The sequence below is a fragment of the Rissa tridactyla genome, chromosome 2 (assembly GCF_028500815.1).
Source record: "Rissa tridactyla isolate bRisTri1 chromosome 2, bRisTri1.patW.cur.20221130, whole genome shotgun sequence".
Lineage (NCBI taxonomy): Eukaryota > Metazoa > Chordata > Aves > Charadriiformes > Laridae > Rissa > Rissa tridactyla.
In genome coordinates this window covers 116,913,860-116,929,815 of record NC_071467.1, presented here as the reverse complement: position 1 = coordinate 116,929,815, position 15,956 = coordinate 116,913,860, and the positions used below count along the sequence as shown (strand labels likewise).

The 15,956-nt window shown below is 39.3% G+C and overlaps 1 protein-coding gene across 15 annotated transcripts in view; it reads left to right on the top strand.

The window, feature by feature from the left end:
* ARPP21 (cAMP regulated phosphoprotein 21) overlaps positions 1-15,956 on the top strand; it is a 200,057-nt gene that overhangs the window by 88,521 nt on the left and 95,580 nt on the right. For 13 of the 15 annotated variants that reach the window (XM_054190882.1, XM_054190881.1, XM_054190880.1 and 10 more), the window contains 6 exons: positions 6,819-6,986; positions 8,739-8,944; positions 9,343-9,384; positions 9,796-9,837; positions 10,763-10,852; positions 14,967-15,111. In XM_054190882.1, coding sequence (XP_054046857.1) covers positions 8,777-8,944; positions 9,343-9,384; positions 9,796-9,837; positions 10,763-10,852; positions 14,967-15,111 — 487 coding nt within the window. In that variant the 5' untranslated portion in view covers positions 6,819-6,986; positions 8,739-8,776. The remainder of the gene's footprint in view (positions 1-6,818; positions 6,987-8,738; positions 8,945-9,342; positions 9,385-9,795; positions 9,838-10,762; positions 10,853-14,966; positions 15,112-15,956) is intronic. The other 2 variants (XM_054190877.1, XM_054190879.1) reach the window with 2 other exon arrangements.

Genomic DNA, 15,956 nt, shown 5'->3' with positions numbered 1-15,956 from the left:
GTAAAGTCCTTAAGCTGTAGGAGGAACTGAGTAAAGAAATAGGTTAAATTGGGCTTATAGTTCCTGTGCGTAAAGCAAAATGGACTTAATCCGTGTTACCTGAGAGGATAGAAATGTCAATGAGAAGGCACTGAAGGAAGGAAGAGAGGGGATAGCTTGACTTAGAGAAACAAAAAATGTTTCAAGAACTCCTGCATTAAACTAATATTTATATAGTTCAAATTAAAATGAATGGAAACTATATATTATTTCACATTTCGTTATGTATAACAGCGTATCATGGCGTACCACAAATGGCTTGAACTTTCTCACCTAGACTGTGCTGGATGCCTGCAGTCCCACCACTTCAGTCTGTGACGGCTCCCAGGCTCTGCAGTAGCTCTGGCCGCCCTCAGCGCAGTGGAGACCCCTCAGTGGGCAGCCCAGGCTCATTTATGCAGTGTTGTTGATCAGTGTTCCATGCTGAAATGACAGTATTCCTTCTGGGATATCCTTACGATATTTCGCTGTCTTTAAACTGGTTTTAGTGGTTGCGAAAACAGAGCTCCATGCATTTACCATGATGTAAATCCATGATGAGTTGACCGCTGGGCATCAATGGGTGGGAGAACGTCTGTAGGCACAGAGTGCAGTCCTGGTGGAGGAAGAGCATGAGAGAGATGTAAGGAAATGTTGAAGCAGACCATCAATTGATAAAAATTAGACTAGATGTAGGTAGTAATGGAAATAGCGTACACCTGTTTAGCCAGCGATTAAAGGGAGTCGGCTTCTTTAAAACTAACAGGAAATAATGAAATGGCATGCAGTTATTTTCCCACGGGGAGAATATTGAGAAATTGGGAAAGCTATTTAAAATAAAGAAAAACTATTGGCACAAGAAGAAAAATGTACAAAGTATTTGACGTATACAGTGGGGTAATGGAGAAGGTGTCGTGGCAAGGCAGTGAGGTTCTTGAATGTCCTTACAGTAAGATTACTAGAGCATCCTCCCCAGACCCCCTCTAATCTTAAAGTAAAGCTATCAGTCTCTAAAGAGGACTTCATGATACGGTTATTTTTGATAGCTGAGAAATAGGCCTGATTATCTGGGAAAATGAGTTTCAGTCCCCGTTTCCCTTTGAATTGTGTATTTTCCTGTGTTGGCTATTGTTTTCATTACAGGATTTGAGGAAAACGACTTCTGTGTATTGCGAGGAGATTTGTGTGCATTGAAAGGATGGCTGGGAACCACTGTGTCTCTGTTTGGACTCACAGGAGCTGTGCTGTTTTGCACCACCTAACAGTCAAACCACTGATTTTAATGACTTTGATTTTAGGGAAATTTGTCAGGCTTGTGTCTGGGAATGAGATACAAATCGGCATTAGGTGTTTGAAATGCGCAAGGCTGTTTTGAAGGCTGGGCGAAAGCAAGCAACTCATTCCAAGGGTGCCGATTTGTACATCGGATTAGCTTGTTAAAAGTTTGGGTGTTACTCTGTTCCTGGTAAACTTGCGTGATTGACATTTATTAGCCAGATCACTCAAAGCCTCATATCTTTTCATGCTGATCCTGGAAGACTTCAAATGGTCATTGTGACAGATAAAAGAGCATTTTTTTTTGAGCCTTTTCTTAAGTATTAAAACAAAACAGGCTCTCCCTATGGGCCATCTATGTTTATTTTCCCGGGTAAAGCTTCTAGCTTTGCAGAAATATAACAAGCTAGAGGGAACATCATCATTATTACTTGGCTGAAGATGATGACATTGACATGAGGTCTTCTGACAGGGGATTAAAGTGGAAAATATTGGTGGCAATCTGTTAGGAGCAAGAGGATCCTTTTGAAAAAGAGGAATCAAGTGTAAAACACAAAGAATTGCTTTGTTTCTAGTTGTTTGTTGGAGGGCTTTTTTTGTTGTTGTTGTTAGACTGTTTTTGTCCTTGCTGTAATTTATAAATACTGGATTTCACATGCAGGTTGGGAGGAAAGCCAGTGCAATTCCAAGATAGAGGCTTTAGCTGGGATGCTGCTCCTCGTATCATCTAGTTGCCTCTTTTAAAAGGCAACTGGTCATTGCGTAGGATCTGAAGCCTGATCCAATATATGTCAATCTGCTCTGTTTTCATCAAATTTGCCCACCGTTCCCACTGACGGTTGTTTGCTGGTCTGCGTAAGGTGGGTCAGTGGCCTCTGCATTCTTGCTTGTACACAGATGCCCATGTTTCTGTAACTCCTGGGGAAAAAAAATTGCATTTGCTGACAGTCTTTATTAAAGTGCCAACAGTAAATGAGTCTAAATAACCTTTTACCTGAAGAGGTCTGTGGCACGTAGGAGCAGAAAATGTAGGCAATCACTCTATCTGTTTCTGTAGCAATGATGAAGAGGGGACAAAGCGAACACAAGAGGAGGCTGGAGATAAAATCAGGCTTCAAATGTTTCCTTTAAAAGTATTATTTGCCCTTGCTTTTTGAGGGTTAGTCTTCAGTCTTTTAACAACCAGTGAACTTGTAGGATTCTACATATTTCACAGCCTTGATTTTTATGTTATTTTTAAATTTATTTTTCATACTAAAGCATTTTGGTGTGAGAGCTGGCGTGGATTATTATCCTGCTATGATAATATGCAGCAGCAAACTGGACATCCAGCTGCCTGTGTGTATTTCTGTGGGTAAGGTGTGAAAACAGTGAGAAGGAGCACAGAGTACCCAGCCTAATGATGTAGGTCCTGGTGACTAGGGCTGACAACCGAGTAGCAGTGTCTTCAAACTAAAACTTTTAGGATTTACTTGCCTTTTTGGGGTTTGGTGGTGGGGCGGTAGTTTTTTGAGGTTTGGTAGTTTTGGGGGGCTTTTTTTGGGTATAATAGGTTTCATATCAAGAAGATTTTCTTCGAAGCCACCACAGGGAGCTGAAGTTCGTGGTTTTCAGTGTGTAACCTGAGATTTTCATAGATTTGCTTGATGGTAGGAATGGGAATTTTTAAGTAAATGTTAAATAACAGGAAGCACGTGCTTTAAGCCATAAGAGTTTGGCAACACTGAGGGCTGTATGTACTGATAATCTTAACATAATGCCACAGACTGTTTCTAGTGGTTTCCAGGAATCTGATGAGTTAGTTAGCAATAATGAGTCAAAGCGGTAAGGTATATATCACGTAGTGGAAGTCATGACTGACATCTCTGCTTTCAGCTCGCGGGCTTGTACCTGCAAGCCATTCATCACTATGGGATGAGAAGGATCCTGATGTTGACAATCAGCCAATTTTTAGTTACAGGAGCTGTTCAGACTCAAATGATTTTACCTCTATGCTTAGCAGCTTTATTTGGAAAAAAACACCTTGGGATTTACCCTGGCAGGGTTTAGTCCTGACTGCTGCTGCCTGCTCTCGGTTAAGAGTATGCTGTTTGGCTGCTTATCTTCTCTTCTGAGAGAGGACATGTTGATACTCACTGGAGCATAAGGATCTCAAAATTCCTGCTTCAGTATGTGATACCTTTGAGACCGTCAAAACATTTCCTGATGCATAATACGTAAAGGGCTTACTCTTCTGTGGTGGGCTCTTAGGGTTTTGTCAGATGTCTCTCTGTTTAATTTCAGTTGATGGTCAGCTATCAGGTGTTCATTGAGGAGGACTTTCTGATGTCTTTGCTCGTTTTTCTGTTCTGTGCTTTTTTTGACAGCTCTTCTTCTGGGGATAGTTTTTAAACTCTTGCATTAAATTAAGTGTATTCCTTCCCACAGACTTTTCTTAGAATCTGCGTGGTATGTGTTATACGAACGTATGTGACCATTCGCACCTTCCATCCCTTTCTCTTTGAGCACTGGCAGTAGCTGCTTAAGCTCAGTAGTACCCTTGGCTTCTAAAGTTAAAATCCTGTGAATAAAGAAAGCAGTTTAAGAAAAAACCACAGCATTTACATCCCATACTGTATACTGATCACCTGGTGCTTATAAATTCTGTACAGATTATATTTCCATTAAAATGGTTCTACAAATGGCTTGGTGGGCACCTGTATTTTCTGTTGCATTGCAGTGTGCAATACTTGAGTTGCGTTAAGGAATTAGTGTGACATTTTTCCGCAAGCTCTTGTAGACCACTTCTAAGATCCCACACCCCTATGAAATTTTGCTCACTTGCAAATAAAGAAGGTGGCTTTTGCCTAGCAACAAGCTTTGCAGTTTCTACCTGAGGATCAAAAACACAAGTGCATTTGTTCAGCCTTTTGCGTCACTTCGGTACTGAAGGTTTTGACAGTCAAATCATCGCTGACATTTCTGTTGATGTGCGAGAAAGAGAACAATCCAGTATGTTTTTCCATAGCAGTGCTGTCACTGCAGGACTGAGAATAGTAAAAAGTGAATTCATCACTGAATAACCAGATATCCTGGAAACGTGCGAGAAACCGAGACGTATTTTCAGTCAGAACGTCTTACTCTTAATGGCTATTTTCTGACTGATTCCTCTTTGCTATTTATACTCCCCCTGAAGCATTTTATAGAAATCTGAGTCCTTTTGAAAACCCACCCAAACAACCAGAAGTGTATTTTACGTATTGTAGTATGTAAATGATTAGTCATGACTTGTAAATTGCCTAATGGAGGAGGAGGAAATTTATATTGAGGAAGGTGAAGCACTCGGTTGTGACTGCTATATGTCTCAGTTCTTCCTGCCATTTTTTTTTTCCCTCAGAAGATAATTATGAAGCATTTTTAAAAAGAACCATCCCAAGAAACGTTGTCATTGTGGGTTTGAAAAATGGTAGCTGCACACTGTAAGCTTATTTTCCACTTGCTTATGTTTTCTTGGGGAAATTTATGGGGGTTTTTTTGTTGTTTTAATTTAAGATTCTATGGTCGTCTTGTATATTGCCAATGAAAAATGATGTTGGCATCCGATCTTAAATGTAACAATATAGGGAACTCAGTTTATGAAGAAATATGTCTTTGGTAAAGCGTGATAAGATTATGTTGAGCATCTGTGGCACAAGACCAGAAATGCTGTTTATTGGAGTCTTGGCAGATCTCTTCGCTTGCTGGATACGATACCCTTTCTTTGGTTGGTTTATTGTCTGGTTTTTGTTTTGCTCTGTTTGTCTTAAGAATAGTTAATCCGTGACACATGGTAATACTGAAGAATCTTGAAATTATTTTTTTGTGTGTCCTGATTTTGATACAGCTATCTGTTTTTTAGTTAGTTTTGGAGGGTTACGATTTGCAGCAATCTATATCCTGGCTGGCTGTTTTCCAGGTGAAACTGTAATGCACTGTATTTCCTTGGGTTTTTTGCTTTGTGGTTGGTTTTGGTTGATACTTCTTATTTTTCTTCTCCTGTCTCTCTTTTGGAGGCGTGAGGGAAAGCGTTAATGGAAGGGTTAAAAGTTTTTAAGTCTGTGGTTTATTAACTTTCTTCTCTCTAAGTATTGGCTCCATGAAATACATTTGCATGTGCTTGAGTGCTTGGGCATAATTTTCCATATTGTTCCTTCACCACTCCCATCATGATCCTGTGCTTGTCAATGAGATGCAATTTCTGAAAACGTCCTACAAGAAACACTTAAAAGCGAGTGGAAGACTTACTTTGTATTCCTCTGTACAAATTATTAAGTGGTTTGAGGAAAAGAAATATTTTTATGTGTATAAATTTGCAGGCTGATAGTGGTAGTTTATATAGCTGCCTGCTGGTCTCCTCTGTGCACTTGAGCTCCCAGAGAGAGCAGGACTTGATTTTTGTGAAAGGCTAAATTCCATTTTTGGCGCATGAAATTCAGCTCTTTTGACGTGCTGAGTTCTAGTGCGCTGCCACATACTGTACAGCAATTGCAAACATGTGCAGTTTAAAATGTGCCTCAGAAACAAGGAGTCTCATATTAGAGCGAGATGATTTTCAGTTTTGCTGTGGTTTGGTTTTGTTTTTTTTTTTCTCCAAGTAGAATGATGCATGTTTCCTCCCGTTTGCTGTTTTTGTGTATTTGCACTAATTGCTTCAACTGTGATTCACATGCAAGCCTTGAGAAGAGGTGCCTGCTGTATCAAGACAGTCGGCACAGGGCCATGGCTTTGTAAATCAGTCCGACTCATCCCAAAATGCTCCTTTTCTGTCAGATCAGCTATTCAGCTGGCAAATGCGATCTTCGTGAAGAGCATAAATTGCATTGCTGAGGCAACTCGTTCTTCAGGTTTATCTTCCAAACTGTAACCTGGAGATCTCCTTTTTCCTCCTCATACAGTGCCTCAAAAGAAAGTTTTCCCGGTGGCTGTTGTTCGGTGAATAGGATTTCTTCTTTCTCCTCCTCCCGTTCTTGAGCATTTCAACTTTTATTCAGTTTATTGAATGAACATCTAGATTCACTACCCTGGCAAAGCAGGTCACTTTCTAAAAGCACCCACCCAGCTTCTTTTTTCAATAGTGTTTGACTATTGAAATTTTAATTGGAGCAGAAGCCGTAGTTACAAAGCAGGCAAGTCCTTTTTCCTCATACCCTCATTGATTTCTGTTGAAGCAAACAGATGAGCTTCTATATAAATATGTATATATGCTTTTTTTAATGAAAAGTGCTGGAATTCACTAAAAAAGGTTAAAATTGAAATGAGTAATCTTCAGTGCATAATGCAATTGTTAATTTTAGCTCCTTGCGTAGGAGCTGTTATGACTTGAACAGCCGGCTCTAGCCTTCATTAGAGAAGAAGCAGGCAGTTTTGAGACAGGTGGAGCTGGATCAAGCTGTGAAAGTGATTTGCTTGAAGCTGGTCATTAGTGTTAGAAATCTGGTCCTATCTGTTGCATCCTTACCTTGTACCATGATCGTGACCGTTGTTACTTACTTTTCGTCTTTTTCCAGGTTGACTATGATCCGTCAAACTCTCTGAAGGACCACATGGAGATTGGCGCTCTGAACTGTTAATGGGGACATGGGACTCACGTTGTCGTTGATCATTTGTGTGGACTTTGCCAGCGAAGAGCAACAGAAGACGCTAGAAAGACGGTGGGAATTATAGCAGTTTTTCAGGTAAATGGCTTCTTTGGTGCAGCTGGTGAACGATGAGTGTCATTGTTTTTGTGAACACTGTGTAAGCGTGTAGGTGAGACGCGGGGGGTAATATGCCCATGAAGAACTTGTGCATGCACGTGCATTTCCTGATGTAAATCCTTAACAAATTGAGGGTTGTTAAACAGACCAGTTTCAGGTCTTGCCATTCGTCGTGGTTTGAATTTTTAGCAAAGCGCTTCAACTTTCAGTTGTAACTGCAGAACGGCCAATACCGTGGGACTTCCTGGGGAGGGCAGTGGGAGGAAGGAGAACAGCTTGAAGCTTGAGTTGACTTACTGTGAGTGAATTTCTGAGCTGCTTATTCCAGTTGGTTGATTTAGGAAGCATGTAGCTTCGTTTCTTGTGAAATCCACAGTCCCCCTTAAATGGGAAGATTACGTAGGAAAGGGTTTATTATTTTATTTGCTTACAGTGTCAAAACGAAAGCAAAAATTGGAAGAAGTAAGTTTTTAAAACTCAGTAGATCTTATTTTTTTCACTTAAAACATAACTTAAAAAAAGGTAAAGGTAGGTGATACCAGATCTGTTGAATGTTAATTACAAGCTGTAAAAAGAAACATGGCAAAGTGTGGTTTTGCTTAGTAGGCAGCGTTGCGTTGTTGAGAAGTGGAAAGGTGTTGCAAAAGACCCTTTCTGAACTAACTCCCTTTCTCAACCGCAGTTGTTTTTCCTGAAGATGCTTCTTAAGCCAAATGGATGGGGAAAGAAAAGTTAAATTATTCATGAGTCTCATTTGACAATTGATCAGTGGGGGAGGCTTCAGGAGGGAGCTGAGGGGGGGGAGAGAGAGAGAGAGAAATGAGAGAGAAAATAATAATAGGCTTTAACTTTGAAAAGCCTTTAAAGCTTCTGTACAACAACCCATTGTGAGCTGAGACTAAATGCAGTTCAGTTAAGATATCTTCATTAGAAATACCTGCCAAGGGCTTCCTGTAGGATTTTCATAGTGCTGGAGGGTGACATGGGGTTTGGGAAGAGGCTTAGGATTTTAATAATGGAGCTGTCAGTTTGATGCCTGAAAACGTTGACCCTGAGAGCTTTATTGATAAATTTAGATTTCATATTTACATTGAATTATGACCTCTTCAAATCTATAGATATTTAAAATGGTAGTGAGCACCATAGGCTTCTGCTATGTACAAAACCCATGGTTGAGTGCTAAAACCAGTGTTGTTCTTCACATTTTTTTTATTTCTGTGTGTTTGTTTGGCTATTCTTTTTTTATTTAAAAAAAAGAAAAAGGGAGTAGGGGGGAAATCAAGAGGAGGGGAGCGCTGAGATGCCAGAGACCTGGAATTCTGACTGGGTCCTTCCTGCCTGGTACCGCTGAGCTCTGTAGCAGAGAGTCCCTCACCGTCCCTGCCTGCACCTCTGCAGTCCCAGGGCTGAAGTGGGAGAGATGGGGCTGGGGAGTCTCAGCACCTTACCTTAAATCTCCTCTCCAAGACTGCTTAGATTGGAGCTCTCTGCCTGTTTAACCTGACACTATTCTGCTGTTATCCAGTATTGTCGATTCAGTACCTCTCTTCAGCTGGGACTTACATAGCCTTCCGCTCCCGAGCTGCGTATTTTGGTTCGTTTAACAAAGGAAATTAAATGACTGGCTTGAGAATTTAAAAAAAAAAAAAAAAGAAAAAAAAAAACCATAACAACAAAATTCACCCCTAGTGTTTTTTTGTGTGTTTGTGTTGTGATATCTTGACCTTTCAGGTCACCAAATCTTGTTATTTTAATTTCTGTCTGGAAGAATGTCTGAGCAAGGTAAATCAAACCAGGAGACAGCAGAGGAAGCTGCGAAAGAGCAGGAGACTGTCATCTCCGAAGGGAACACGGACAACTGTATCCTTAATAAATCTGAAAGCTCGGAAGTAGAGGAGAAGGAGGAGAAGCTGAGCGATGCCAAGACAGAGGTGCAGGTAAGACTGGAATGGTGAATGGGTGCGTTAAATATCAATGTGTTGCCATTGCCTTTCCATTTCTATGATCTCTTTCATTGCCTATGCTTCCCCCATTTTTCCTCTCTTAATTTTCATAATTTTGAAACTCTGTCTCTTTTTTTTTTTTAATTCTTTTTTTTTGGGTCCTTTTATCTCTCTATAAAATAAACGCTTTTATTTGTTATACCTTTCAAGCTCTTTAGGCTGCTGTCCATGTTATTAAATTTTCTGAGAAGTTAATTCCTAGATGTCTGTGTTAAAGCTTGGTGAAATACTTGACTGTTTTCCCTCTTTGGGGATTTAGAAAACTACCTTGATCTCATGAATTTACAGGTAATACTAATGAATAATTACTTAATGTGTGGTTTGGTTTGTAGGTGTTACTGCCAACAAAAAGTTGTTATGCAAAGCCTAAGAAGGTAATTTGATAAGAAGACTTTATCGGATGAGGGGGTTTTAATCCTTTTTGCTCAATCGAATATAAAAATAAAGGGGGAGACTACAATTTAAGAGGAATTTGGAGAGGGGGAGCGTTTACTTAAGTATGCCTTTTCTTACATTTTTATTGTATTCAAGATTACGGAAAACTGTGCAGTGTGTTTTTGTCGTTTTTTTTATACCTGTTCTTAAAACGAATAAAGCCGAGCAGAGATGATTCTTGTTTTTTCCCTGCTTTCCAGACTGGGATTGGGGAAGTTGTTTTTGCAGTCAATGACTGTTTAAAATATCATTTATGAGTGATTTAGTCTCTCTGTTCATTGGTAATGCTCTTTTGTCATGCACGTTCTCCACTGAAGTGATAACTGCTTCTCTTTTTTTGCTGTAACCAGAAACGAGGTGCAAATCAGAACCAGCAGAAAAAGAGATCTAAGGTAAGGGTCCATCTCTGTTTGGAATTGCGTGCCATGGAAAGATAAAGAATTTCAATAAATATTTGTCAGCAGTTGAAATGATGGCCTTCATCACTTGTGTGGTGGTTGGGGTTGGTTTGTTTGTGGTGGTGGGTGGTTTTTTTTTTTTCCTCCCCGTTACCCCATAATCTTGTTTCACAAAGGCCAGAGGACTTCCTCTAGGTAAAATGTGTCAAGCTCCCCTTTATTTATCCATCGTTTACGCTGCTGGGCTCCCTGTGTGCTTGTGTTAGACAGGATGTGTGCTTCTGTGAGCCACTGGGGAAGGGAAAAGCTCATTCCTTTTGCTTTAGTAATTAATGTTCTTGTTTGAATTTTATTTTAACGGACTAATCTTGACATAAAGAAGCAGAGACTGACTAGCTCCCTAAGGAGGGGGGCAGGGGGAAGGAGCCTTCTAGGAACACCAAAAAATCCCCAAAACCTTCTTTTAATTTTCCAAGTGCAGATTCAAAAAACTTGCACCTTTTATTGTCTGTGTTCCTTAGATATAATACTGTTAGAAGAAGGGGGGGGGGGGGGAAAACCCCACAAAACAAACAAGCAAAAAACTCAAAACCAAATGCCGGAAGGAACATTTGAGTTTAACTTTATGTTAAATTACCTTCAGTGCTGGATTATCTATTCGTTAGTGTGACCTTTTTTGGTGGAAGTGAGTGAACTGTGGCAGAAGTGAGTAAAACCAAAAAGAAAGCTACTGCCTCCCCTGTGTGGCAAATGTCGTGTTGCTTAGAATCCTCTTCTGTCCGCATCGAAGGCAGATACAGTTTTGCCGGCTGGGTGGGTAGTAGTTACTTGGGATATTTAGGGACCGATGATGTGAGCAGCTTATGTGACTTGGGGTCAGTAGTAGTGTTCTCTGTTTTGTTTTCTCTCTCTTATTCAGTCAGGAGCTAAGGGAAAACTTGTGCGGAGTCTTGCTGTGTGTGAAGAATCATCCCCTCGCCCGGGAGCGGAGAATATTCATGATAATCAGGTACACTTGCAATCATTGCCGTTAGGTGCATGGTTGACCTCCATGTTCAGTTGCATGATTGTGTTACTTAATTGGGCATTTAACAACGTCTTTCTTGGGGGAAAAATTACATCCGGCAGTGAACACGTTTTTGTGAAGTTATCTGGTTTAGCGTGAACTTTATTTTGAAATACTAGTTTTATACTATATCACAGGGTGTTGTTTGCTTTTTTTTCCAGACCCCCTGAAAATTTCAGCAAATGGAAAAGAATTCAAAAGAATTCAGATTTTAAAAATTAAAAAGATAGTAACAATCAAAAAGAATATTAATATATGCTCTTTTCTCTAAGGCGCTCTCTTTCGAGGCTGCACCAGATACTGTTATGAATATGCTCTGGTTTCTGGTTCCTCTGAGACTCCAGTTCATATCAAGTGTCCCCCTTCAAATAAAACACACAGATCTTTTGCTCTCTAAAATACCTTGGTAGAGCCAAGGATGCCTCCAACTGAGTGGCATTCATTTTCTAAACTCTTGGTGTAGATTTTCTGCTATTGAAAAGCGTGTATTTGAGTTTATCTGTACTGGTAGTGTTGTATTCCCAGCAGCTGGTAGAGTTCTGTCCCCTGCACCCCTCACCTCGGACAGTAACACTGGTGGCAGTCTTTGTAGGCTAACTTCAAAAAATGCCCCAAAAAGCAAAAGTAAAAACCTCAAATGCTCTTCTTTGCTTGCCTGGTAAGAGCAAGGCTTAACAAAAAAACAAAACCAAAATATCACGAGCGCTGCCTATAATTTATGAGATATTTATGTGCAAATGAGATCAGCCATCGAGAGAGCTTGAGCAAGTGACTTCTTGTGAGCTTAGCACAAAAACAAAAAAATCACATTTAAGTGTACTTTCTCACTGTTTCCTCTATTGACTTGAAACGAAACAAATCCAACTCTCCTCTTAGCTCAGAAGTATGGAGAGGTTTTTCTATTTTTTTTAATTTTTTTTTTTTGAAAGACCAAAACCCAGGTTGTTTAGCAGGGGAACGTCTGCATGTTCTACTGCTCTACAATGATGCTTATGCAGTAGACGGGCAGGTTATTTGATCAGTTGTTCTGTTGTAGGTATACGCTTTCTGCTTAACTTGCGTTACTCAAGATGCGTGGCTTTTGTTCTGCTTTCATTTGTATTTTCTATTGTTTAATGGAGAATGAGAAGGAGAATAATATAAAGAGATTGTATTAAGCACCGCATGGTAGTTGATAATGTACTGCACAGGACCTGTATTAAACGTCAGAGAAACTGGCAGGTTTTGAGGTAAAAATCCCTGTCCGGATTGCACCCCGACGCCAGGCAGAGGAGGGGGTCCCGTTCCACGCAGCCTCTGGTCTTACCGGACTTTGCCCAGCCACGGCAAAGATTTCTTTGACCATATCAAAACAATTATGGGAGATAAAACTCCTCCCTGGACCCCAGCATTCATTTCCTAAAGACACAATTGGCTTGGTGTAATTAATTAGATAGGAATTGCGCTTCTGCTGTCGCAGACATTTTACTAATGAGTGCGGCTCAGCTTTGCCATGGGAAGCTGGACCTGCAGGCTCCTCCTTGGACTGGCTGAAGGACACAGGAAGTTTTGTGCCAACCGAATTGCTTTGCTTTCACTTTAGAGGAGAAAAAGCTTATTTTCGGTTTGGATTTTATTTTATTTTTAAAAATTATTATTTTATCTTAATGGTTTACAAAGCACAGGGAATTAATTACCAGAGAATGTACAGTACATTGCCAGAACTACTGAGTATGGATTGTACTGCAGACTTGATGTTTGTATTTATATTTGAATACTTGCCTTCATTTTCCTGTATAGGGAAAAAACTTGTTTACCTGTATTACTTGATCTTGAACGCTTACCTGATGGTTCACTATGTCCTTACTTAAAAGGAATGTTGCCTTTAATGTTATACTATTGACCAAGAAGTGTATTATTGCAATTTGAACATTTATTTTGTTGTTCACTATACTTACCTTGTATCAATGTATTTATTAACATTGTATTTTATTATTGAGAAAAATCAATAAAAATCTAAGAAAATATACAGTAGCTTGCTTTCACGACTCTACAGCCCTTTTGTGTTTTTCTTCTAGTGCAAATATATAAGTATTATGTTACATGTAAGACGGTATCTCCTGTATGTTCATATGTGTGCTTATGTGTAAAGTCTCTTGTTTTTCTTTTCATAAGTGCATTTTAACCACCGTGAAGGTTAGGATTAATGTCCTGGGAATAGCATGGCCAGTTACATTTTTCTCCTGTTCTGAAAAGCCAGCGGCATAGTCGCTCTGCTCCGGGCAGCGCAGGGAATCAGAGTTATCCTTCAGGGTCTTTTGGCAGTGGTTGATCCAAAGTTTGTTGTTTGAATGAGAAATCGAATTGCCATTTGAAGTGAAAGAAAGCAGGCATAACGTTAGGCCTCTTGAGTGCAACGGAGCAGGTTAGCAAACATTTTCCTATGTATCCTTATCTCAAACGACCAGGAGTTCCCACTCTTTCCCTCTGTATGCTCAGTTTTTCGCCAAAACTAGCAGGAGTAGGGATTAAGGACAGCAGTTCAGGTTAAATTTTGGCTCCAGGGCTCTGTTTCTCTTTTACAGTGCTTTTCATCTCAAGTCTTTTGTGCCACATTCAAACTTCACAAAAAGTCGATACTGATTAAGCTGAGAAATTACCGAATTTCTGTCTTACTGTGGCATGTTTATGCTGATATCTTGTTCTGTTAGGATCTTGTCTTACATGTGTCGTGGTGGTTGATTTGTAGTTCTTCAAAAAAAATTCAGAAACCTAAAATTTGTAATAACTATTGAAAGCATCTTTTGAATTCATAACGGTCTCGTTGCTTAAAAATAAAAACCACCCCTTACTTTAAAGTTTTGTAATGGTCTTTTGGTATGCCAGTATTTGAAAAATTGAGAAGGAAGGGAATTCACTATCATTCAAGAAACTCAGATTTTCTCCAGTATTGGTGAATTTGTTTTTCATTACCATGATGCCAAATAATCAGGCATTCAGGACTCTCTTCTATTAAAGAAAACTGCATTACCAGGGAGTTTTGTGACAGCTTAATGCCAATGTGCATTTTTACACTACTTAAGCGTATAGTATTATTTTGGCCATTTTTTTCTTCAAAAGAATATGAACACAGAAGTATGCTTCATTCAGTTTTGTCCAACCAGCTTGGTATTTCTTGAAAAATATAAATTATGCCATGGTAACTTCAAAAGAAAACAATTTGTGTTTTGTTACAACAAAGCCAACGTGAAGTAATGTTGTAAGTGGGAAATAACAAGTTCTTTAAAGCAAATCGGAAATTGCAAACCAGCTGGAATTCTCGGTTTTAATTAAGTTTTTAAAGCTGAAGCATGCTTTCAAAGGGACTCATAGTCTCTGAAATACTGAATTTTTGAGGATGAAACTTGTGATGCTTTGGAGAAGTTCACTTGCCACAACTTGTTTGAAAGTTGCAGTGCACATTTCCCCCCCTTTTGCTGAAGGCATATTTGCATATGTCTGTAAATAGTAAGTACCCGATAAGTTAGTAAGCCCATTTGTATACAACCGAGTTTATAACTTGCTGGCACTCTTCTTCTGTCAAAGTCTGAAAGCTCAGTGTGGCTGATACTGTGCTTACATATGCAAAACACTTCATATGAACCTGCAGGATTTTTATAGTGAGGGGAAAAAGTTATGTTTTTCAGACATCTGTCCATCAGTGATCATTTACCATGTGTAGTATTGATTAAATTATAGAATTACTTAAGAAAGCCCACATAAAATGTATTTCACAGTTCTAATGAGTCTTAAGTGAGAATTACTAAAGTGTAGAATAATACAGTGCCTTTAATACAGGTAGACTGAAAGTTTATAGCATTCAAATATTAGGGAAGCAATACACTTACCACTAGAATTTGGTGTCTAGGATGCCATTATTCTCCTGGGGAAAAAAGAAAAATCAAATAGGAAAGAAATGTATCTGGCTTCAGCTTTTCTAGCTACGCGTAGTTTAACGCAAATCTCTGCAGGTTGGAAGCCATGGGAAGCTTACTGAATCTGGCCCTAAAGTGGTCTGTCTTTTTTTTTTCCCCCACAGGAATCAATCCAACTACAGCTTTCAAGTTTTCCTAGCTTGCAAGAAGAAGATAAATCTAGTAAAGATGACTCCGAGAAAGAAAAAGAGAAGGATAAAAATAAAGATAAAAACAGTGAAAAAACCAAGATCAGAATGTTATCGAAAGGTGAACTTAAAAATATTTAAATTGCTATAATTACTGTTATAAAAAGGATTGTGTATTCTTATAAGCATGCATTTCCTTATTTGTATATAAACACACAGTAGAAGTGTTTTTATACATTGAGAAAATTCAGAATCTGAAATGTGTATGCATGACATTGGGTGGTTTTTTGTGGGTTTTTTTGGTGGTTGTCTTTTTCATATAAATTCGGGCTTCGAAAGTGAAGAAACCTTCCACGCTGAGGTTCGATATTGGAGGTTATTAACTTTCTTTAATGTGAAATCATTCTTCTTCACGTACCCGTTGGTATAAACACACATATATGTAAATATATGTGTGATTATATAATAAGTGTAAGACTCTAATACGCTTTTCCCCATTAGTGATAATATATTGGCGTGTCATTTGTGCAATGTAGGCAGTAGAGAGTAATCCTCTTCACTATTGCTCTTCTCTCATGGAGAATTTCTCTTTAAATGCTGTAAGGAAATCCATCCGTGACCTTTAAGCTGCATTGCAATCAACTATTAGCACCTACTGAGACCTTCTTCAGAAAATATTTTTGTATCTAAGTATAGTATTTTTTTAAAAAAATCTTTTTATTAATCCATGGTACAGAGTTGCAGTGTAATCTCTTAAAAATAATCATTGCCTACCTGGGTGTGGATCCGCAGCTGGTGTGAATTGTCAGTTGGCTTCAATGGAGCTCTCACAGTTCACGCCAGCCTGAGGATCTGTGTGTACTTCTCAGTGAGGCAGTATAGCAATGCTGAACAATTAATTCTGACTAATGTCACGCATCCCTGTCACCTGCCCACTCTCAAGGCGTCACTGGATTTCAGTCTGTT